General features: G+C 39.1%; 2 protein-coding genes across 4 annotated transcripts in view; both read right to left on the bottom strand.

Moving 5' to 3' along the window:
• The window catches only part of LOC149854960 (radial spoke head 10 homolog B2-like), a 39,424-nt gene extending 34,265 nt beyond the window's left edge, over nucleotides 1-5,159 (bottom strand). The window contains exons 1-5 of one of the 2 annotated variants that reach the window (XM_090024622.1): nucleotides 3,430-5,159; nucleotides 2,585-2,942; nucleotides 1,504-1,579; nucleotides 1,193-1,261; nucleotides 269-442 (exon numbers count right to left, since the gene is read on the bottom strand). In XM_090024622.1, coding sequence (XP_089880748.1) covers nucleotides 269-442; nucleotides 1,193-1,261; nucleotides 1,504-1,579; nucleotides 2,585-2,835 — 570 coding nt within the window. In that variant the 5' untranslated portion in view covers nucleotides 2,836-2,942; nucleotides 3,430-5,159. Of the gene's footprint in view, nucleotides 1-268; nucleotides 443-1,192; nucleotides 1,262-1,503; nucleotides 1,580-2,584 lie in introns of both variants that reach the window. The other variant, XM_090024623.1, reaches the window with a different exon arrangement.
• Nucleotides 5,160-5,360: 201 nt separating this feature from the next.
• On the bottom strand, nucleotides 5,361-22,983 carry PMS2 (PMS1 homolog 2, mismatch repair system component). 2 transcript variants are annotated; one of them, XM_090024624.1, is made up of 15 exons: nucleotides 22,840-22,983; nucleotides 22,587-22,726; nucleotides 20,566-20,652; nucleotides 19,742-19,844; nucleotides 17,578-17,761; nucleotides 16,941-17,108; nucleotides 15,277-15,374; nucleotides 14,439-14,538; nucleotides 14,032-14,116; nucleotides 13,479-13,631; nucleotides 12,126-13,026; nucleotides 11,055-11,222; nucleotides 9,131-9,231; nucleotides 6,601-6,770; nucleotides 5,361-5,776 (listed from the first exon to the last, which is right to left on the bottom strand). In XM_090024624.1, the coding sequence occupies exons 1-15, from the start codon at nucleotides 22,854-22,856 to the stop codon at nucleotides 5,633-5,635; spliced, it is 2,619 nt and encodes an 872-aa protein (XP_089880750.1). In that variant the 5' UTR covers nucleotides 22,857-22,983; the 3' UTR covers nucleotides 5,361-5,632. The 2 variants fall into 2 exon arrangements, with proteins under 2 accessions (XP_089880750.1, XP_089880751.1); XM_090024625.1 differs by lacking the exons at nucleotides 20,566-20,652; nucleotides 22,587-22,726; nucleotides 22,840-22,983 and adding an exon at nucleotides 20,395-20,512 and having other exon boundaries at nucleotides 5,362-5,776.
• Between the last annotated feature and the right edge of the window lie 31 nt (nucleotides 22,984-23,014).

Here is a 23,014-nt window from a genome sequence, read left to right as displayed (position 1 = left end):
ACCATCCAATTAGAGGTGCCAAAAAGAGCAAGAGACATTTATGACTGCTAATTAATTTTACAGCAGTGGAGTGTCTGACATCCACTGTTTACTCTTTCTAATACAAATAAGCACTTGATACATTAGAGTGGGGATTTTCAACCTTTTTTAGTCTAAATACCCCGGGCGGCCGAACGCTGAGCAGGAGGAGGAGGGGGGTAGCACACAGCCAGACTTTTATCCTAAACGTCAGTAGCCTGAATGATACTTTTGTGCTTCCTTCATTTACCTTCCCATGTCTTTTGCCTTCACACCATTGGCCGATATAAGAAACTGGATGGGTTCCACTCTTGTACATGCCAAATCCATGCCTTACTCCTTTTGTGATCTCTCCTTCATATACACTGCCATCACACCAGGTATAAGTGCCATTATACATCTGAACATTCTTAACAAAAGTGCCCTAAGAGATTAAATTAAAAAAAAAAACCTGATTATTCACTAAAGCAAGGGATGTCCAAAATAAAAAGGGGACCTTGCAAGATCAATTGGGTCCAGTCCTAATGTCTGTGAAATCTATGAAAGTGGGAGCAGCTGCCCGGGAGGAAAAGCCCCATCCAGGAGCTGGCCTGAACTAGCCTGCAGAGAAGTCCCAAGATTAGTTAATCCTTAGGAGAAGTTCAGAGATGAATGTTATTTCATCTTACTGCTAATTTTGGTGGTGGTTGTTGTTGCTATTATTACTAAAAGCAGAGCACAGGAAGGAAGCAAGTTCAGACTTTACGTATGTGGACTATCTGTTCAGAGCAGTGGTTCTCAACCATGGTGCTATGGAATCCGTGGTCTCAAAAACACTCTGACTTGTTGTGGTCTTTCTGAGTTCTTTGCAACAGAAGAATTGCTCCGTTATTTTTCTGTAATAAAAAATGAGTGAAAACTAAGAGCTGGAATTTTCTCAGCGGTGCCTCAAGTCTAACAAGATTGAGAACACTGGTTTAGAATAAGTCATAAAAAGAAAACGTTTCATGGTGTCCAAACAAACAGGAAAAAAAAAAATTTGTGAGATTTTTTACTTTTAGAACACAGCTGCTACCATTATTTTTTCTATCTCTGACTGTAATCATCCCCTGCAAAGTACATGCTCTCCTTGAATTTGCGCATTTAGACCATAACCAATTCTAATGGTGCACTAATAATTAATACAAAACTTTACCTCATACTTCACTCCATCAGCCCATGTGTAAGTCCCTTGTCCATGCATAAGCCCTTCAGAAAACATGCCCTTGAAAATAAAACACATACTATCATTTTTATGTCTTAGTCTATAACTACCAGATAATTTTGGGAGCAGTAACATGTTCTAATTAAAAGCCTTCCACTACTAGCACCAAATTAAAAAACTGTTAATGCCAGCAACTCTGACAGGAGTTTTAGCTGCCCAGTCTTCAATTAAATCAAAAGGAGGAGTAGCCTGCTCACTTGCAGGGAAAGAATTTGTCTCATTATACTTGCTGATATACTCACCCTGTACACACTTCCTCCCTCAAAATATGCAACACCTTCTCCTTCATACAATCCATGGACTTTTTCTCCTTCATAACTACAAGAAAAATAAACTAAACTAAAGATTACATTTTCATATCACCATGAGTAAACCTGAGACAACGGCAGTTAAAAAATGGATTCTACACATCTCCCTAAGGAGGGATGTGCATTAATGTCACCAAGCTACCCTACATGTGAAGCAGCAGCAAACATCTAATTATGTGTTCCTTTCCATAAACACTACCTGTATGCTTCCAGTGAAATTTATTTTCTCTAAATAAAGCCTGAGGAATTGGACTTTAAGGCTGCTTGCAGATGTTAAAAAAAAACAAACATAACCCTGCTTTACTGGAAGCAGCAGCATGTTACTGCAACCTGGCTCAGCAGTATCTGTAAAGACAGGGTGGTTCAAATGGGCTTTTTGGCTCTTTTAGCTAAAGCTGATTCAATGAGTTATTAGATAAAGCACCAAAAAAGCCCCACTAAAGGACTCAATCTTTACAGTTGTCAGGCAAGCCAGGTCGAAGCTACCTCTTCTGAGCACGCGTCGGGCTCAACAAGAATGAGCCGAGTTCAAGGTAAAGCAAACACATGGTTTTTGCTTTAGTTTTAATGTGCAAGCACCATAAACGAATGACTAAGACTATGAAGCAATGTTCTAGGGCCAGGACCCAAGGCTATAGTAAACACTCCCATTCTCCACATGCACTCAGGTTCAGGTAGTCTCACAAATCTAATGGTGTTAAAACAAAGCCTCTGGCCCCATTCTTATTGCCTATTCAGTAATCAATGGAAATACCTTCCTACATGGTCAGTCTGCTGCTGTACCACTGTGCAGTGGAGCTTTGAGGGTCCATATACACATGCACTCACAAACATAACAAGTTATCAGTATTTGCTGACGCACCATGCATTCCTGCCTGGTGCCTTTTAGGCAGAAAGTTCCTTAGCATAGGAGTGTTGTCCACATCTGTGTCATATCAGATATATCAGGGCTATTTAAATAATAATTCTCTGTAAGGGACATGTTTCTAACTAAGCAGCCATACTTCTAACATACCTTTTTACAATAAGCTGAGTTAGAACAGGCTCTTCATAGTACTCAACAGCCTCTTGAACCACAGATTCTTCTACCTCTTTTGATTCTTCCTGGGACACCAGTGTGTTTGGCTGTATTTCTTCCACTTGATTTACTGAGGTCTGTAAACCTGGGAGCTTAGACAAACTACCCTCATGTGAAGGCACAGGAGGAGGGGGGAGAGGCACAGATTTTTCAGCCTTTTTGCTCTCTTTCTTCTTATCCTTAGCCATCGTTTTGAGTTGTTCCAAAGCTATACTTTTTCCTGACTAAAAATCACGTGAGATCCTGTGGTCGTCTTATGCAAGAGGTTTAATCTTCAAAACCTGAACTTATTTAACTGGAAAATAAAATGAGAAAAGCAAGTAGCATGATCAAGTCTGGTTTCCTTCCTCTTGCTTTCCAAAAGATTAATATTTTGGAAAGCAGTAGAAGAGATTTTTGCAGTTACCAACATACTCAAAATTAAAAGTTTCATGTGCTTCTACTTAAAATGAGGGTGGAAGAAATGCTGCATTAATATACTTTACTTGATATCTAAAACTTGCACTATGAGAATTTATGAAAATAAGGGTCATGTTGGGCAGTCACATCTTGGTGACTTCAGCATGAAAGTGATAGAACAGTTCAGGTGCCTACAGTCACGGCTTCCATTGTTTTCATGGTTAACGCTTCCTTATTTTGTATACCTGATTCTGTGGGCAATAATATTACATGCTGCATTAGGTAAAAATGACTTAGAGGCGGCAAAAATACTCATTAAACCCTCATCGCTATTTGGTTACAGCAAATAACATACTGAAGCAAAAAGCCAAAGCTGTCATTACCTTATAGCTATTAAGCTGTGAAGAGTCCTATGAGACTAACTTCCCAAGCCTAAAAACAAAGCTAGAAAACTTTTTGGCTAGGAGAAAACAGTTTACACACAGCCAGCTGCACTCCATGCACCCACCTCAGGTTTTATCTGCATAATCTTTTTACATCCCCCTGACAAGCACAGGAGAAAAAGAATATATATTCTAGGATTGAAGCTTAATAAAAATTGCCCTTAGGAGTTTCTGCAGGGTAATATTTAACCATTAGGAAGGCTCATTTAGCAGCCATGAAGCAGTTAACCCAGCAGCTGTAAGACCCTGTGCTAACTTTCTATACTAGCAAAGGGAGAGTGGGTTGCCTACAGCTGACACCCAGCACTTATCCCATGCACAAAACCGGTTTTGCATGTATTGCCAACTTACACTGCTAGAACTTGGGGGTTCATCTTCACTGGCTCTAAGCTGTGAAAACAGGCTGTGTAGGCACCAGCCCCAGATTAGCAAAGGCCCATTCACCCATTCACTACTGCACGCAGCAGCTCCTGCGGCTGCGTCCCAGGCCTGATGGTAACTATAGTAACTGTCTTCCAACCAATCAAATACTTGCAGTTCTCTTAAAGAAACCAACACCCATTTCCTCCCCTCACAAGGACAGTTGTTCTCCTCAAGTGCTACACCCCAGCATTCTGCATAGGCAGATGTGCACCAGTCCATTGCCCTTTGCTCTCTTGTGCTAGGACACTACAGCAGCCTCCATCCGCTGTCATCGCATGGCTGCCGTGCACCCCAGCATTCCACTGTGGTACAGTCCAAACTGTACCCTCCACATGCCGGTATGGTATAGTCCCCAATCCCCCTGGTATCATCCTGCAAAATGCAAAAATGTAACTAATGACATTAAACAAAATCGTTTCAGGATAGGAGATGTGTTTTTTTTCCTCAAGGCAGGCAGCACAGCAGGTGCCAGGCACACCCAAGGGAAAAGCTTTTTCTTCTGGTGTCTCCACTTTTCATTTGCAATTCCTTTAAAATGGTGTGACAGTGTTTGCAATATTATTTTGCAGTACACACAGCCAGAAGCACTACACTACTACACTGGCTGCCCACCTGCTTTTTGGAAAATATATTTGGCCAATTCATTTTGTTTACTAAAAACACTGGATGGAGAATAGTAGTTGAACAGCACTGTTCATTATACACTGAGAGCATTTATTCACAGTACAATACAGACCCTTAGGAGTAGTCAGGAGATCAACATAGTTTCTGATCAACTTCACACAATTCAGGGGTAAAACCAAGAAAACCCGCGTCTTCAGTCATCTAGTCCTGCACCCTATCCCTGAAAGGACAAGTACAATGGCCCAAACTCACTCCTCTATGAAAGGCATGGCCACAGAAATGCAAACCAAACCAAAGACTTTTAGGTCAGATCTTGTAACCATTGAAGTCAGAGTTTTACCATTAACTTCACTAAGCAGAAAATCTGGACTCCTGGCTCCTAAGTATCCAGCATAACAATTACTTGGATCCTATAACGGAAAAGGTTGGTGAGATTCATTCTCAAAAAGGAATCCCTGTTCTTTAAAGAATGTTATGGGATAGGTTTCAGTAAAGTATTGCTTGAGAGGAAAAGGTTAATATTTAACAGTCAATTCCTTCCCTTGATTCCTTGGCACCAGTATTTAAAGTTTCTCACTACTAAACATTAATGCAAACCATAATTAAAATTGCAAGACAAAAAAGATGTTTAATTCTTTTGCCTACCTATATAGCAATTCTGATTTCTTTGAAACAGTAGAAAATTAACTGTCAGCATAGTTTTACTACAACCTTGGCTAGACATATTTTACGCTCTTTTAAGTCACACCAAAATATGTTCCCTTTAAGGCAGACTGATTAACAACTCAAATTTAGTTATAAAAATTTATTTTTAAAATACAGTTATAGCTGGGGCAGGAAAAAAAAAACCCTATGAAGCCAGACTTGACAGAAGGAATGCTATTTACAAGTAAATCTCACGTGTCTTTATACTTGATAAAGGTAATAAAGAAAGCTTACAGGATATGTTTGCATTATAAAAGTAGTATTTAAATATGCAAAACGGTAGCTAAAATAAAAAAATGTCATGATAAAATCTACAAGTCAAAAAGACATGGATCAATATTATCACCAACGAATAAAAGTGAAAATTGCCAATAAAACAAATGCCATGGTTTTATTCTGGAGAAATCAAGTCTAAACTGGCTATGTGCCTCATGGTAGGCCTTCCATGAGGACAGTTCCAAGGATGCTCAATCTCACCCATGTGGGTGATCAGTTTCTTCATCTCATTTACATTAAGTGCAGTCCCAATCATCACCTGTGAACAAAAGCAGAGAAGTTTAATAGTCTCTCCCCTGACTATGGCAACTATTCCATTAAGAGATCATTTCTCCAGTTACAACCAAAAAAATTATACTGTGAAAGACATTACAATAAGGAGAGTTACAGGACCATCAAAATCTAATTTAAATTAAGATGCAAGGGTCTGATTCTGCTCTTATCTGTATTAATTTTACAGGGTGCATCTACACATGTGCTTCTGCACGTGCAGCTCCGCAGTTAATTAAGTGTAAAATAATTAACTCCGTCATAGGATAGTACTGTCAGGGACAGTACTATTCTATGGTGGAGCAATTATGTACACTGAAATGCATGTGTAAATGGTGACAGGCACTGGCTGGGGCATGAGGATGCTAAAGTGTGGGAGAGCTGCCTGCTGCCTAGCACTGCACTTGAGTATCACTGTGTCCCAGTCAGACCCGCCTCCTCCGGATGCCGCCACCCAGAACGGGCTGACCCCCCAAATTCCTTGCCAGCCCAGGGATGCTCTGTCCAGGCTCAAACTGCTGCAGTCCCAGGCACACATGCAGACGCTGCACCTGGAAGCAGCTGACTCTGGTGCCAGAGTTCATCATGTCACCTTAATGGCATGTGTAGATGCACCCACAGTGATGCAATTAGAGACCAGAGAAAAGTGTCTTCTTTTTACAACCGAGCAAAGGACAAGGAACAGAATCAAATATATTGTGTCAATATTCATTAATTTACTCATACTGCAGTACATATAAGAGACAAATCAGACTGCACATGCAACTGAATATACAGCACTTACTAGTAAATATAATTTACTAGAATACTCACAGATTTTCTACAAGCTCGAGAAGCAAACATCTGTCTGACTCTGGATGGCCTACACATGACTCCAGGACAATCACTTAGCATAAAGATCAGCTCTTCTATGTCCTGAGGACCAAAAGTCCAGTTTTTGCTTGTTGGCAAAGAAATCAGCTTAACCCTTTGAGTTACAGGAGCTGAAAGATTTTTTAAAAAGTGCTAAAGAAACAGTGTATAACTGCAAATAAACATAAATAAAGTCTGAAACATACTATTTGTAAAGATTGGTTGAGAGTGACCTCTACACACGTTGAAATAATTATCCAAGTCTTTTGAGGGTTGTTATAAAATGGTAAAATTTTATCTAGCACAAGTATACAGGTATTCCTTGGACTTGCGACACAATTGGTTCCTGAAAACTGTGCCTTTAGTCAAAACGTTGTAATTTGGTACCAATTTTCTCATAAGAAACAATGTCATAATGGGGGATTGGTTTCTGAACCAAGGCCCAATACCCTACTTTCACCAAAAATACCCCAGAATTTTGTACTCAATCAATTATAGATGAGTAATAGAGCTACATTAATGTATTTATATTGTAAATAGCAATCGTACTGATTTGGAAGGATTTCATTAAGGTGACTTTGCTAGACTTTTTGAAAGGCTCTTGGCAGGACTTTTTGAAGAGTTCTTGGCTGGACTCTTCTCACAAGACTCGGCCGCACGTTTTTCCGGAGTCTTGTCTGCTTTCTTAAAGAAAGTGTTCAAGGAAGTTTGGACAGATGTTCTCCAGGGAGATGAGCGATGCAGCAAACTTGGATCAAGTATTGTAAAGTCGAAACCAACATCATAGAAGTTGAAACCGAGTGTCAATTTAGAAATGGTGTAAGTGCGAAATGTTGTAACTCAAAACGTTGCAAGTCAAGGACTTCCTGTACTTGTTTCTAAAATTCTTTTGTTAACCAAAGTAAAGAAAAAAATCTGGTAAATCCAACTTCTGAAAAACTGGGCAACTTTACAGAGTTGACAGTCGAGAGCAGGGGTCAGCAACCCCTGGCACGCATGCCGACCATGGCACATAAGGCCATTTTGCTTGGCATGCCACAGCCAGCCATGGCTCTGGGTAGCTGCTGCCAGCAACAGAGCCCAGGCTGCTCTCAGCAGGGTTTGCAGCATTTCAGCTGCCTGCTGGGAGCAGCACAGGCTCCCAGCTGGCAGCAGCTATCCAGAGCTGGGGTTGGCTGCAGCCAAGAGGCTGCAAACAGCTGTGCCAGGCTCCGGAGCCCAGGCATCAGGTCTGTACCGACACATGCATGTGCGCCTCGGAGCGGGCAGTAGGGGAGGGGCCTGAGGCAGAACAACCCCGGTCTCTCCCCTGCTCTTAGCACAGAGCTGGTGACTGGGCTCTGGAGCCTGGCGCAGCTGTTTGTAGCCAGCCTGGGCTCTGGGCAGCTGCAGCAAGCAGGCTGCAAACAGCTGCACCGGGCTCCACAGCTCCAGCACCAGCTCCATGCGCATACAGTTGCCAGTGACTTAAACCAGTAATCAACCCTATTCTACAGATGAAGTAAGGCACTTAGGCTAGGGACAGAAATTATACATAAACCGGTATAAGTGATCGGAAACCAATTCACACCCGTAACACAACAGAAGTTCAGTGCACGTAAACTGCTTTCAAATGGCTGAAGCCAGTTTAAGATAAACCTGGATGGATATAGTATCAGACTTAACTGATTTATGTTAAATCAGTTTATTGGACTTCTGTGCCATATCCACTTCAGATTTAAATCAACTCACAGTCCCTCAGCATCCCAGGACGCTTTGCACTTCACCCACAAGCTCCCCTTGCAGGGTGGTTGGTCTAGCCTTGACCCAAGCTGTCTGCTCCAGCTCAGCAGGGATGTGTGCTCTAGCACCCCCTGCCTTCTGGTATGAGCTACTGCAGACATTCAGCTGCATTTCTAGAATCAAGTGAATGCCAGAATCACTGAATCGATTCAGCTTTGAGATTTCTGACCGTCTGTACTTAGCCTTAGAGTTTAAGTGACCACACAGCAGGACAGTGCTAAAGCCAAACAGAAACCAAAAATCCCAAATGCTAGTTCCTTTCTCTGCTTGTTAGATTCACTTGAACAGCTGAAAACCTTCTAATTCCAGAAGATTAACTCCATCTATCTCTAGAAGTGGCAGCTGAGCATATTGAATCAACACCAAAAAATGACTATAAGAGTTAACAGCAAATCCTTAAATCAAGCCAATTTCTTAGATAACGAATAAATAATCCACCATTTTACATTAAATATTTTAAAAGACCATAGAGGATTTTTTTCTGATTATGGCATGGCAGTATTTCACTAAACCCCCTGCTATTTGCCACTGTCAGGGGAAAAGATACTGAATTGGACAGACCTTTGTCTTGACACAATATGACAATTTTTATGGGTTTTTTTTCCACGAAACTCCTGACAAATGTTATAAACAGAATCCTCCACTTGCAGGGAGAAGAGGAGGGAAATCACAAACTTTTCTAATTCTAGCAATTCTGTTTCAAACTTACCATTTTCATCAATAACAAAATCAAATCCATTTTTTCTAAATATCTCCAAGTTTTCTATCAATATAGTTTCATTTACAGCAGTTAAATTAAGATTTTGAGGCCTAAAAGAAAAAAAAAAAGACACAGTTTAAGGCTAAATAAAGTTGTTTGATGTGGTAACTCAATTTTGAGTCACCTATGGTGCAGACTACTGTGTACCAAAGAGATACCAAAGCTCAAACAAAGTGCCTTGCTGCTGCAGCTAAATGGTTTCTAGTACCCAACTTACTCTGTTTAAAGCTAGTTTGAGTATCTCTCCACTATACCAGTTTGTACTGCATAGAAGAAGAGTAAAATCTGGTTGCAACACTCACAGGTTGCATGGCCTTGACCAAGTTCCCTGATTTCTCTAGGTCTCACACTGATTTATGTTCAGCATATCTGATGGTTAGCATTCCTTGGATATTAACATTTTTCAAGTGTTTTGAACAGGTGAAGTGTTAGCTAAGTACCTCTGTAAAACATTAAAACTAAACTAATAAAATCTCAGAACGCTATTGCACCTCAATAAAATTAACAGCAGAAATTTAGCTTTATACCTGCCAAGTAGTGACAGCTTCTACAAAGCCTTTCAGTTCAGGAGAATTTAAACTGTTAGGGGCTGGACACATGTTCATTTGAAGCAGTTTCAAAAGGGAAACATTTCAGAAGGACAGCAACTGTTGCTGTTTCATTCTAATTGTTAGGTGTGGACAAGCTGGGAATGATACAAATTTGGCAGAATCTCTCCAATTTTTATGCTGATTCATCCAGTGTTAGAGCTAGAGCAGTTCTGCTACCTGTGCATCATTCCCAACTTGACCACATGTAACACATATGACTGTAACAGCTCCTAGCCTTTTGAAAAGTTCCCCTTTTATGTATGTACCCATACCATCAGAGGACCAGTGGTATTAACACTGGTCTCTTTGTTTGCTCTTTAAGGGCCTGATCTGATCCAAATCTTACTGACCTCAACAGAGAGACTCAAAAGGCTGTGTAAATCAGGTTCTATAAACCAATTCACCAGAATACTTAAGCACGTGCCGTGTTTTAAGCATGTACTTAAAAGCTTTGATTAAAACAGATCTAAAGCACCTTCCTTCATACACACTTCTCTTGTTCCATATATACTTTTTATATATAAATGCTCATCCATAAGATGTTAACCACAGCCTAAAAAATCTGCACAAATCCTGGAAGGCAGAGAAAAGAAGCATTTTATTAAAGAAGTCAAGCAAATATTCTTACCTATGTTAAGTGACCATCATGGCATGTTCATTTTTTAAAGTAATGAGATACCTAAAAGTTTCTGAGTGGCTGAACAATATGCTGCTCCATATTTAATACTCCTTTTCTGAATTTGCCTTTCTTTACAGACTGGCTTAAAATCTGCCCTAAACGTCATCTAAATGTTATACCCCTAACTTGAAAAAAGCCGAAAAAACTTATTTAAGGTCATTTATTTAAAATATTGTGTGTAAAAGTTGGGTAGTGTATTTGGGAGTTCTTAATTATATAAGTGAAGGGACTTTAAAATATCATAGGCTGCAGTTTGTTTAACATAAAAAAAATAAAGCTCAGAAATACTGGGGGATTTGGAGGCTGGAATTCTGAACACTTCCAGTGATCCCCAACTGTATCTTAAAGGAGAAAAAAAAGGCTCCTTATAGGTCCGAATCTAAGCTTTACTTACTCAATAAATCTGATGTATATCTACTGGGAAAGAGTCACTGAAAGTAGAAAGAATATATCAATTACCATGGAGAACCAAATAAAGCAAAAGGATGCGAGACAAATGCAATTACAGAGGTACCACCCTAAACTGAAGGTTCTCCCCAACAGAATTTTACAATAGGCAGAAGTTCAACATGACCAGAACTGGTAATACAGGATAAACACTTACGCTATCAACTTCTGACCTTGAAGAACGGTGTGCTGTTGTAACATCTCAAAATTGTATTTCTCATCTGTAGCGTGTTGGTCAATTATGAAGAGGTCAGACTTCAGCTTGGCAATTATAAACCCTAAATTGAACTGACCAATAATTTCCATGTTTGCAAACATCTCTTTACTGTATTTAGAAAAACAGAACAGATTATCTAATGTTGATCTGTCACATGTAAACATGCGAGGACTTTATTCAATTTTATTTTTTTACAAAATGCTCAACATACTCAGGAACTGTATTTAAAAATAAATACTTTTGCTCATTGTAGAAAGCAAGGAGGAAAAAAAGTGGGAATAAAACTTGTGAACAACTGATAAGGCATAATTTTGAATGCTGGAAAGCAATTTTTAAGAACTTATTTTCCACCTCCCAATGTGAGTCTGGTCCATCTGCAAAGCTGTTCTACCCTCAAAAACTTCACCATACACTAGAGGAGATAAATATGAATTACAGGCTTCACATAACAAACTATCCCAGATAATTATTTTGTTGCTTTTCATAAAGTTTGGCATTTCTTTGGATATATCAATCTACATACTCCAGCTAAGGACTAAAAGAGATGTGTTGTGATGCATGTGGGCACTCGGTATTTACTGCACGTACTTCCATATTCAACATGCATCTGCACCTGAAGTAACTGCAGTTACTAGATTAAACAAATTACCAAAAAATGCTTATATGGTAATGGATGCTTCACAGATTTCATAGACATTAGGGCTGGAAGGGACCTTGCAAGATCATCAGGTCCAGCCCCCTGCCCAAGGGGCAGGAAGTCAGCTGGGGTCAAATGATCTCAGCAAGATACACATTCAACTGTTTCTTGAAAGTGTCTAGAGTAGGTGCATGCTCCACCTCTGGGGGAGTCTATTCCAGGCCCCGGGGACACTAAAGTTTTTCTTCTACAAACCTGTATTTCCAAAATTAATCAACAGATAAAGGCTTTTTCAGCAAATACAGTTAACCTGTCATTTTCACTAAGTTCATCTATTATCTGCTTAACAATAAAAGTTAGGAAGGTATAAATACCGTATCTCTTTTCTTAATTCATCCTCTGCTGCCTTATTTTCTCCAGGACTAATTTTTGCCTTAAATCTTCTGTAATTCAGCATTTCTGTATTTTTCTGTTGGAGCTGAGTAAGTTTTTTCACTCTTTCTGCTAAAGTGTTCATTGAGAACTCAAGTGTCACAGTTTTCTTTTGAACTTCTATCAGTACATCAGCATGTAGTCCTGGTGCAGGGTTCTGAGCATACTTTAGTTCTGGACAGGTAGTTCCCTTTAAGTCCTCTTTTTTACTTTTAAAACGCTTCATATTTGGGAAAGAATTCGGAAGGAACCCTCTCCGTTCTTTTTGATCACTCACTTGGTTCAATTTACATACATTTCCTGAAAGCTGGACATCACATTCCAATGATTCCTCAGCACAGGTTACAGTTTCAAGACACCCACTTTGGAGATTTTCATCTGATATATGGAATTCTTCGTCAGGAGAAGCATCTGTACTTTCGCTGCTGAGGCAGCTACCTACTTCTGGAGTGCTAAAACTAACTTTCGATTCTGCAGAAGTACTACCATGTCCAGAATCAGTGTCATTTTCTAATTTCTTCAAATTTGTGCCAATAATTGTATGTGTGTTTAAGTCCACTGCACTCCAGCAATCAGTCTCCTTGTTGGGGTCAGATTTTTGACTGTTTACAGGACTTGAAGTGGAAAGATCTGACAAATGCCCAGGGGAGCTGTGTTGTTGTTTCACATTTTTAGGGCTTCCAAAGCTGTCCTCTGTCATTTGATGGAGTGAGAATGACTCCCGTAATCTGGTAATAGTCATCCCTCTTTTTAATTCCCTGCTTGGATTTTGAGATGCAGAACCAAGCAATGTTTCTGCCTTAGACGTTTCGGTTTCTTCTGGAAGTCTTTTTTTCAAGTTACCTAATCAAGTATGAACAAGGCTAATTTTAGATTTTCTGTTAATCTTAATTAAAAAAAACAAATAAAATCACTTAGGAAATGAATAGTGAGGAAGACTGGGGAAGAAACAGAAACAGGCAAATACAACAAGCTATGGATCAGCAATAGAGTGAAGATGAGGTATTTTTGCATCAAAATATCGAATTATTTTAAAGTTCCCATTAAAAAATTAACAATGTAAAGAGATTACATGGCAGCTCCATTATAAATAGGAAGTTTCAATTCTGACACCACATCCTCCCACCCTGATGTCTCACTACAAATGGTATTCTAGGAGTCTATAATGGTCTCATCAATTTCAATGTCAGCAACAGGCTTATTTCCTCTTAGGAAGTTATGCTTCAAAATACATTTTATCTAACCTTTGAATTCTGTCATACCACAGTGATTCTTGCTGTTAAGATTAGACCTACCTGCAATATCCAGCAGCTTTTGATTGATGTTAAGTTTATTAACATCACTACCAAACATATCCATCAGAGAAGTCTTTAAAATTGCTAACAAAACTTTCTCCTCCTGAAGTAAAATTTGCCTCTTATCAGGTGTAACATTGATGTCAACACATTCTAAAAAGAAAGGAAAGCAATTTTAAAGCTTAACTTTGCCAATATTTTTGTTCCTTCCATCCTTGGATTGAAGTTCCTTTATTTTTCCTTTTCTTTATTCCACTGCATTTATTTCTGTCTGCAAATAAGACAGTGTAAACTGCCTGCATACGTTTGTTCTTCATTACAACACATATTTTACTATTGCTAGCTCTGTCCAGAAACATAATTATCTGGACTCCTGCAAATAAGGCCAATTACGATTAGAAACATCTTCTCAACTCAATCAAAAGCAGTATTTCAGTTAGTCTAATACCTACTTATGCCCCAGTAATTCAAATACTATGGAACTGTGTTTGTTTTGCATTCATTTATTCTAGTCTTCTGCAACAGTTAACAGAAATTGATCAGAAGAACTCACCAGAATCTACACAAATATTTAGAACAATAAATGGATATTGGTGTTTATTGTACATGTGGTAAACTTCATTGACAAGCTTGGAAACCTGCATAGAAAGTGAAGAAACAGTTAGAGGTATCATTATTCACTCTAATTCTGTTGATAAGGATTATCTAACACAAATCTTTATTCACAAGATTAGACCTTAACACCCACAGTATAATATCCTCTGAAGATACCAAAACAAATGTGAGCAAGCATTTGCATTATTAAGCTGATCTGGCCATTTTCTCGGACTCTCTTGACCCATCTTGATGCTAAGGATACAGAAGTGAAGGACTCAAGAATAATAATACTGACAAGGTCTAGACTGGAAAGGAGAAATTGAAATAAACAATTATCAGTAATGCTATGGTTTGGAACTGTACCTTTGTTGGATCACATGGTCTCTGATTGATGAAAAAGAATTGTCTCTCTGTTGTACTCCTTCCAACACCATGATCACAATGGGAAATGAAGCCTGTAATGCTATTTAATATAAATATGATCAGAGTACATTGTGATAATGGAAGAACACTTTTAAAGAACAGGAAAGCCAAAACTAGTCTGAAGAATCAGTAAACACCTGTGTATAGTTTAGCTCCTCAAGCCCAGGTTGGCATGTGCCAAGTGATCAACGTCTACTCTTCTACCAGTCAGAAAAGGAACACTATCTGGCTTCAAATGAAGCTGCATTCATTATCTCCCTTAGTACTCAAGGGACAACTGGGACCCTGATTTTGAGAGCAGGATAAGCCAAAACACTGATGTTTTAATAAAAAAAATCTTTCCTCCAGAAGCCACTATAAATTATTTCATTAAAACATGCTTAAGAATTTGATTACACAAGTCAGACATTCTGTTCTCACTTATACCTATGCCTCTCCCCACTCCTCCCCCACAATTACATTAGTAGGGAAGGTACAATTTGGTCATAAATTTACAACTATTTCAAAATTCCAATACAGGATTAATTCAACATAAAATTGAAATTAAAAAAAATTGACCAGGATGCAGGAAATATAAGCCTTATCCCTCCTGCTCCATGTACATCTATTAGCTACCTCTTATTTCTGAGTTACTTTCCCCAAATGTATACCAGGTGTCCATTGTGCTGTCCTTAAATATTTTAGTAACCACAATACATATTATACTTTGAACTTTCTTTAAAATTACTGATAGTCTTAAAATGCTTCTCTGGTCAGAGCAACATAGTTTCCTACTTACGTATACAGACTGTGTGGCATGTCAACAGAGCTGAGGCCATATTCTTCACAAACAGCTTCACTAGGAAGTAGCTGAGCAAAGGAAATAAGACTCTGCAACTGAAAAAAAATTAAACTGCCAGTTATTCCTTTTGGTACCAGAAGTTTAAAAGACAGTTGTAATGAATCGGGCTCAATGAGATTTTTAATCTTTTCTTCCTCTTATTCATGTTTAGCTCAGACACTGTGAAGACCTTATAGAATTAAAGATGCAATCTTCTTTTTTGTTTTCTTTTATAAACTGTCAAAATCATAATCAACGTAGCACAGGTGGTGATTTTAATATTTAAAATGCTGTTAGCCAAATGAAAAGACAGAACTACCCTCAAACCCCTGCTAGGTTGTGCACTGCTGAAGAGTGCACACAAAAGCACAAAGTCTAAATTAACTCTTCTTACTTGGTGTGTGATCACACAGTTCAGCCCTTAATTTTCCATCTCTCCCTATCAAACCCACATGGGCTTTTCTAAACCAATTTGAGACAGAAAAACATTTACTCCAGCTTCTCAGCCATAAATGACTTAATCAAGTTTCCTGCACTCCATGAACAGTATCAAATAAAGCTTCCTTTGAATGAAAACCAAATATTTTCAATATGATTATATCTTACATGTAATCAGTTGGGTCACTCTTACTTTTTCTAGTTTTTAATGATGCATCAAGAATTTTGGCATTAAAAGCACTACAAAGTAGGATATTAAACAACATTTTAGTTCAGGGGTTTCAAACTCACTTTGTGTCCTGAGGGTCATATGTTCAAGTTCAGTCATCAAGTGATTTTGGACTTGTGTTCTTCATTGCCCTCCAGGACACCCTATTAAACATCTACTGTGGGCGCTCGCTCCCAAAAAGGAACAAAGAACCACTACATGGATATCACAAATGGCCACACAGGGGTTGGGGTAGATGCATACCATAACCCCGAAGCAACCCCCAGGAACCAGAGTCAAATACTGCCTAAATATGTCTTTGGGCTGAGGACAAGAGTATTTTTTTACTGCTTGTTTTTATCTTCTACTTATTTTCACCAGCTGGAGATAACTATTTATAATAGTCTTTTGTTAATCACTAAGACATAAACCTCTACATCTGCTGACTGGAATGTCATTTAAGATGGTAGATCAAAATTCTAAAGAAGAAACTACTGAATTTCATGTTGAGAGGTTGCAAAACAGAACTCTCTCTCCTAAGTGAGCTTTCCACACTGCAAAACATTAATATTTTTATTGTTCAGATTTGTAACTTTGGGCGTCTTTGCAAATCCCCAAAAGCACAGATGATGGCTCTTCATCTTTCTTGGACATCTGCTACAATACTAACATAATGAGTCTTCAGTACTAAGCATCGTATACATCCCTTCATTCTGTATCATTCCCCTCTCTAACCCCTTCCCCCCTCAGATTGGCTACACAAGTAAAACCAGAAGCAGAACCTGGGAAGATGGAAATTCTCTCTCCTTATTCAACCTGTGGGGTGTGCTAGGAGAATGGAGTATGTACTGTGTTTTAAGTCTAAAATAAATGTATACATAAGGATTTAAACAGGATCTTTATTCACGCTGTATTCAATTGCATATTATGGTGGATTACTTGTAGCTGCATTTTTATTTCTTTCCAGTAGTACTACCTGTTTTTGCCCAAATACTGCTCCTATGTTTTCCTTCAGACTTGAACTCCCAGGGGTGCATACCACAGTGTGTTTTTTCCCTTGACCAACTTGATTGGTACAGGTAATTCGAACTCCCGTTGAAATGATGCAATATGCTTGCAGTATCTGGACCATTTTTGCATACTCCTATTAAAAAATAAAATTAGGCATATTATATTAAAACTTAAAAACACCATAGAATTTAAAATAAATTAAGCAGAATATCCTGGTTTGGGGTATATCATAATTTTTCCCTAGCTTTATAAAGCATTCTATAGCTTTACTACGAGACATCTGCTACTTCTACAAACCATACAAAATTGTCCTTATCCTTACAAGTATGAAATCAGTCTTTAAAATAAAAGTTAGTACTACTGAAGTAAAGTTAGCGTGAAAGGAAAAGAACTTCAAACAATCTTTCGTTACTTGTATTGAAGAGATCAGGTTCTAGAACAAAATGACTGAACAAATCAAATCTTTCCCAACACAAAACTCAATCAAGAGGAAAGGGAAAGAATTACGATTTATTATTTAAATTAAGTGCATTTGTTGTTTAGAAGGTTTACATTTGCTGGGCACCATATTCTTTTTAAAACAGATTTCCAACTGGCCATACCTTCTTAATGTTTCTTTGAAGTTCTTTATGCCGTACTGGCAGAGTATAAAATAATTGCTGTATGCTAACAGTTGTTCCTTGCTGTCGTGGGTAAGGAGTTTTCTGAGTAATTTTCCCATTGTGATCAAATACCAGACGAGTTCCAACTTTTGCAGACTTGTGACAAGTAAAAATGGTAACATCACTTGAGAAGAGGAAAAAAATAGTTTATTGACTAAGTAGTATCTTTTCTCTACCCAGTCTCCAGTACCAATCCCCTCCCCCGCAAAAACTCAGATGTTTCTATTCATATTTCACCAGCACCGCTGAGACAGCTTTTAATAAAGCTTATTCTTTACAAAGAACATGCATGCAATACTTAAACATATCATAAAGATCTTCCTAATTGTAGTGCCAAACCTTGCATTTTTATCTTTTACATATATCTATTACGTCTTGCAGAGACTGTAGTGTTGGGCTCTGCTTCTGCTGGTTTATGCTCTTTCTCTGAACGCACACTATAGTAACATCACTGGTACACATAGGTGAATGTTGTGATCATTTCGAACACTTAGTTTAGAATGTGGATTTAAAATTTCTCCTAAAGAGTAACAAAGCTGGAAAATAGTGAACTGATGAAGAAATATCTTGCCTTAAGTGCTTTACATCTAGAGGCTCTATGCTTTGCAAACATGGACCTCAACCTTGTAAAGACTTGTGCACATGTTTAGCTTTAAACCTCTGAATACAAGGCCAGTCAATTACTTAAAAGCTGAACTGTTGATTAGTTGGTCAGATACAGCTCTGCAAGATCAGAGAATCTGTTTTGTTAGTTATCCAGAAGGTTGGTTCACTTTATATGGAGCTAACAGCTAAAAGAAGGACTGAAAAATGTTGAAGGGTTTACTGGTCACTGACATTTGGATCAATTTTTTTCAGTCATATAGTACTGTACACTGAAGGTTTATATATGAGCCTTGGCCAAGATGAACTTATTTCAGTAAAGGCCTCTCAATTTTATCCCTTTTATAAGTTAGTGGCAGCTTATACAAAATTATACTATTACAAAGACAAACATCCGCTTTTTATAAGACCAGACAGAATGTTTATAGTTTTCAATAACTAGTAAAGAATCCATCAGGTTATTACACGTCACATGAGAAAACACTGATTTTACAATAAAAGATATGGCACATTAAAGGCACCAAAAGACAGCTTGAGGGTTTTGCATTTCAAATCTGAGCTGTCTTTTTTTCTTAACTTGGGCTATAATGAAAAAGATGCCTAGGCACATACTTAACAGGATGGTTTTGCTGAAATAGGGCCTTAAAAATTAACAGCCTTACAGACTGAAGACTTGTCTGCATGTAAGTTTATAAGAATATAAATTTAGTTACATCAACGCAAAAAGATTTCTGACCAAACACCACATCTCTTCATACTGACAGAGGCAGAATGTTACTGAGGATCTTTAACTCCTGTTTGGACCAGGAGTAAATTTCACATTAGATTAAAGAATATCCTAATAATGTTGGCATCACTGTGCCTGTGCTCTGAAGTATTCTGCTGGTTCTCCAGCTGCCTTTCCAGGATCCTCTCTCAACTGCAGGGCCCCTATAGCTGTTCCAAAACAAACTGGATTTTTCATTTAAAGCACCAATATTTGATTTGGGATAAGAGGCAGAAACACTACTTACCTGAATCATCCCTGTAAAGACACTCAGTGGAGTATTAATACATGACAAAGATCAGTTAAAAAAGAAAGTTTCTGACAGATAACCCTGCTTGCTGCTCAGCCACATAACATAAGACCCATCAGACTTTGGTTGCATACACATGGGTATTAATAAACATGTCAGAAAAGGGAAGATTACTAGGGCAAGGTAAAATTTATGTATAATCTTGTTGTAGCAAACTTTAATTTAGCTTTACTTGCTGTGCCTGGGTTTAACAACTGTTAAACTACATTTTTGTAGTACATAAATGGCTTACTTCTACAGCGCTTACCCACTCAAAAAATAAGATATTCCTGAACAGCAAATAATCGTTTTTGTCAGCTGAGGAAAAAGCAAGTTACAAATTTCCAAAGCCTTGTTTCATTGATAACTGAAGCCATAGTTGTCAATTTAATATTAATATTGCTGTAGAGCAGTAAACTTCTACTAATAAAGGTTAATATTATTACCTTAATGCACACAGTGAACTCAGAGCTTCACCTCGAAATCCAAATGTTTCGACATGTATTAGATCAGAGAAATCTTGTATCTTAGAAGTATAATGTTTCAAAGCTGGAAAAACATATTTATAATGTATATAATTCTACCACATCTTTCTAAAGTGACACTGATATATATAAGCATTTTTTTGTAATTACCAGAAGAAACAAAAACTTTTACAGTATAACTATTCAAGATAAAGAAGTAATTCAACAGTTTTCTTCATTTGCAAAATGTGCGTGAAATTCTCAAATATAGCTATTTATCCAAATTATTCATAAATTGATTCAATGAACAAATACTGGTCCACAGATCCTTTGCAAACAATTCACTGGGAAAAAAATCCACTATTTTAATTGCACTGATTAAACATGCTTGTTTAGTGTTACATGGTATTTCTGTAACCCTCTCTGGATGACTTAAAAGCTACAGATTGTAATATTTATAGGCAAAGATACATCGTTAATTTTATTTTAAGCAAATATTCAAGCTTATAAGGTCACTTTTAAAAAGATGTCATACTTGTAAAATTTAACTGCTTGAGCGCTCACAGAAAATGAACATCACCAGTATTTGTTCCATGCACAATCTAGATACAAGTCTCTTGCATACATGTACATACCATTAACATGACACCAAGCCATCCTAAAACTAGCTTCATCTTAACTCTTGAAGGTATATTTATTCTGTGGAAGGGTCAAGCATCTTTTTCAAAAACATCATATTTTAAAAGTTTACTAGACGTGGTAGAGGAGGCTCTAAAACAAATTAGAAGAAAAAAAATTCAACTTACTCAAGCCCTCGAAGTTTTCTTCTTCTACACCACAACCATTATCTGAAACTTCTATAAGTTCTGCTCCATAATCTTTAAGTTTTACATCTAAAATTAAAAAAAGGGGGGCGGATTTAATTGACAGAATCCATATGCAGAATTTTGAGTTCATAACATTAACTTATTTTAAATGTCCTCAACAGCCACTTGTTTTTCAACACAGATTAAAAAAGCTTTTTTCTTTAATTTTTTTTCTTTTCTTTTTTTGGGTGCAAGTTTAGTTTCTCTAACAGCTGCCAGCCTGAAACCTCTGGAATCTAAAATCCTGTTCCTTGGTACACGTCCACCATAAAAAACAGCATATGCCTCCTCACTTTGCTCATTAAATGTTTAAAGCAGAGCAGTTTTCAAGCTTTTCAGAGGCTCTCCCCCACAACATTTTTAAATTTGGTGCACCTTAGCTGAAAACCACTGTTGTACTGCCTCAGCTTACCAGGCTTATTGAATAAATAACCTGACTTCTAACATTTTCCTTTGCCCAAGACAGCAGCATTGCAATGGATTACTCTTGTCCATGTTAAATAAATCAAGAGCAACTGCCCTCCATTCCACTTAGTTGCAATGATATTACTTCCCACTTATTACACATTAACTAAGATGGGAATGAAGCCTAGACAACAAAATAAAATAAAGTGCCATCCTACTTTTTCTTTTTGTTAAAGACTCCCATTGATATCTCAAGATTTTTGTGTGAGAAACAAAAGTAAAATACTGTATTAAATTCATTCAAATTGACTGGATTTGTCCTACCTTATGTAACGTATTTTCATCTTTTAGATTTATAGAAAATAAGAATATGTGAACTCTTCAAAAAGGCACACTACATCTGAGTGGGAACAAGGCTTGGCTTAATAAACACTGATTTTTACATAAATATACAAACATCATGTGCGCTCTCAACATATCAGTGAATTCTCCTGTCCTACAAGCAGCAGTTACCTACTTTTTTTTTTTGAAGAAATTTTTGGTGTTCCAAGCCAAATCAAGTCCAAATCTATGCGTCAGTCAAGAACCATCAGTGGCCCTACAACTGGCAAACATCCTTCACCCACACCAGGGGTTTCAGATATTTCCAAAGTCTTTGCACTGCATCCTATGTGCAGGCCCAAGCCCAGCGGCTTGGGGTTCAGATGCCCCCACGTGTCGCCTGCCCTCAGCCATACAAATGCAGGACCAAGTTGGAGGGAGCCTCCCGTTTCCATAAAGTGGGCTTGAAGTCCCAACACCCCGGTGGGTACTAAACCACGCCAGAAGAACAGTTATCCCCAGGAATGCTTAAGGAAAACTGCCTTCACGGACCCAGACACATGGTGTTTCCCCTGCCAAGTAAGTTCTCGACTGGGATGATGCCAGTACTGCTGCCACAAGCGGGCAGTCCTGCCACAGCTGCTTCCCGATCTGGGTCTGCAGCTAGACTTCCATCCACCTGGCCAAGACATCAACAGTGTCCTTGCGGCACCTCAGTTGAGAACCACTGGTTTAACCCTTAGTCAGGAGACATCCGTATCTCAGTCTCCGCCTTCATTCAGATCCTTGATCACATGGCAGAGATACTTAATGGCAGCATGAGTTACTGCTTATGATGATGATGTCAGTGACATGAGTACCACCCCCCACAGAACCAAACACTCTTCTGATTGGCCACCAAGCTGTCATCAGGTGGTGGCAACTTTCTACCCTACACTTGGCAGCACAGGATCCACATACCAAGTTGGATCACAACACTCAGATGCCAAATAAAGGCCTGATCCTGCAAAATGTTTTATGCCTGTGCTTAAGCTTTACACAGTGGCAGAATGTACACAAACATGTCTGGGACCCACGGCTAGAAACAAAGACGTGGTAACAGAGGCCTATATGTATCTAACCACACGGGGGAAACCTAAGCGTCTTCCCATCCTTCAAACGCCGACCAGCAGACCTGCCTCAACAGCCAAGCCTGCCTATTAGACCGTCTGGCAGCTCAGCTATCTTCAACTCACCGACGTGCGTGGCGCCGGCGTCCAGGCTGTTCTCCAGCAGCTCCTTCACGGCGGTGCCGACGCTCAGCACGACCTGCCCCGAGCAGATGCGGTGCACGGACGGGCGGTCCAGGGCCCGGATGGCCGCGGCGGGAGGCGGACTGCAAGACAGGGAGGAAGGGAGCGCGTCATGGGCCCGGCCGAGCCGGGCCGAACTCAGCCGCCGCCGCCGCCCGCTGAAGGGGCTGTAAGGCGGGGGAGGGGAGGGTCTCACCAGGCCTCCAACTCCATGGTACATCCACAGCCCCGAGGCGCCAGACTCGCCTCAGCACTCAGGCGCTCATTGGCCGGCGGGAGATAGCCTTGTCCAATCCCGCGCGAGCTCTCTTTTGCCGCAGGCGGATTGGATGTTCCTTCCGGCCTATTGGGAGGCCTCGCGCTGGCATCTG

Source organism: Crocodylus siamensis, chromosome 12 (genome assembly GCF_052110815.1).
Source record: "Crocodylus siamensis isolate JL-2025a chromosome 12, ASM5211081v1, whole genome shotgun sequence".
Lineage (NCBI taxonomy): Eukaryota > Metazoa > Chordata > Crocodylia > Crocodylidae > Crocodylus > Crocodylus siamensis.
Note: the sequence above shows the minus strand (reverse complement) of the source record. Positions and strands in the feature narration are given on the sequence as shown.

Excerpts from the sequence above, each read along its gene's own strand:
- PMS2 (XM_090024624.1), bottom strand. Across the intron at positions 19,845-20,565 it reads AGAAAACTTCGAGGGCTTGA|CTTTGAAACATTATACTTCT; the intron begins GTAAGTTGAATT and ends ATGTTTTTCCAG. Across the intron at positions 17,109-17,577 it reads TTCAAAGAAACATTAAGAAG|GAGTATGCAAAAATGGTCCA; the intron begins GTATGGCCAGTT and ends ATTTTTTAATAG.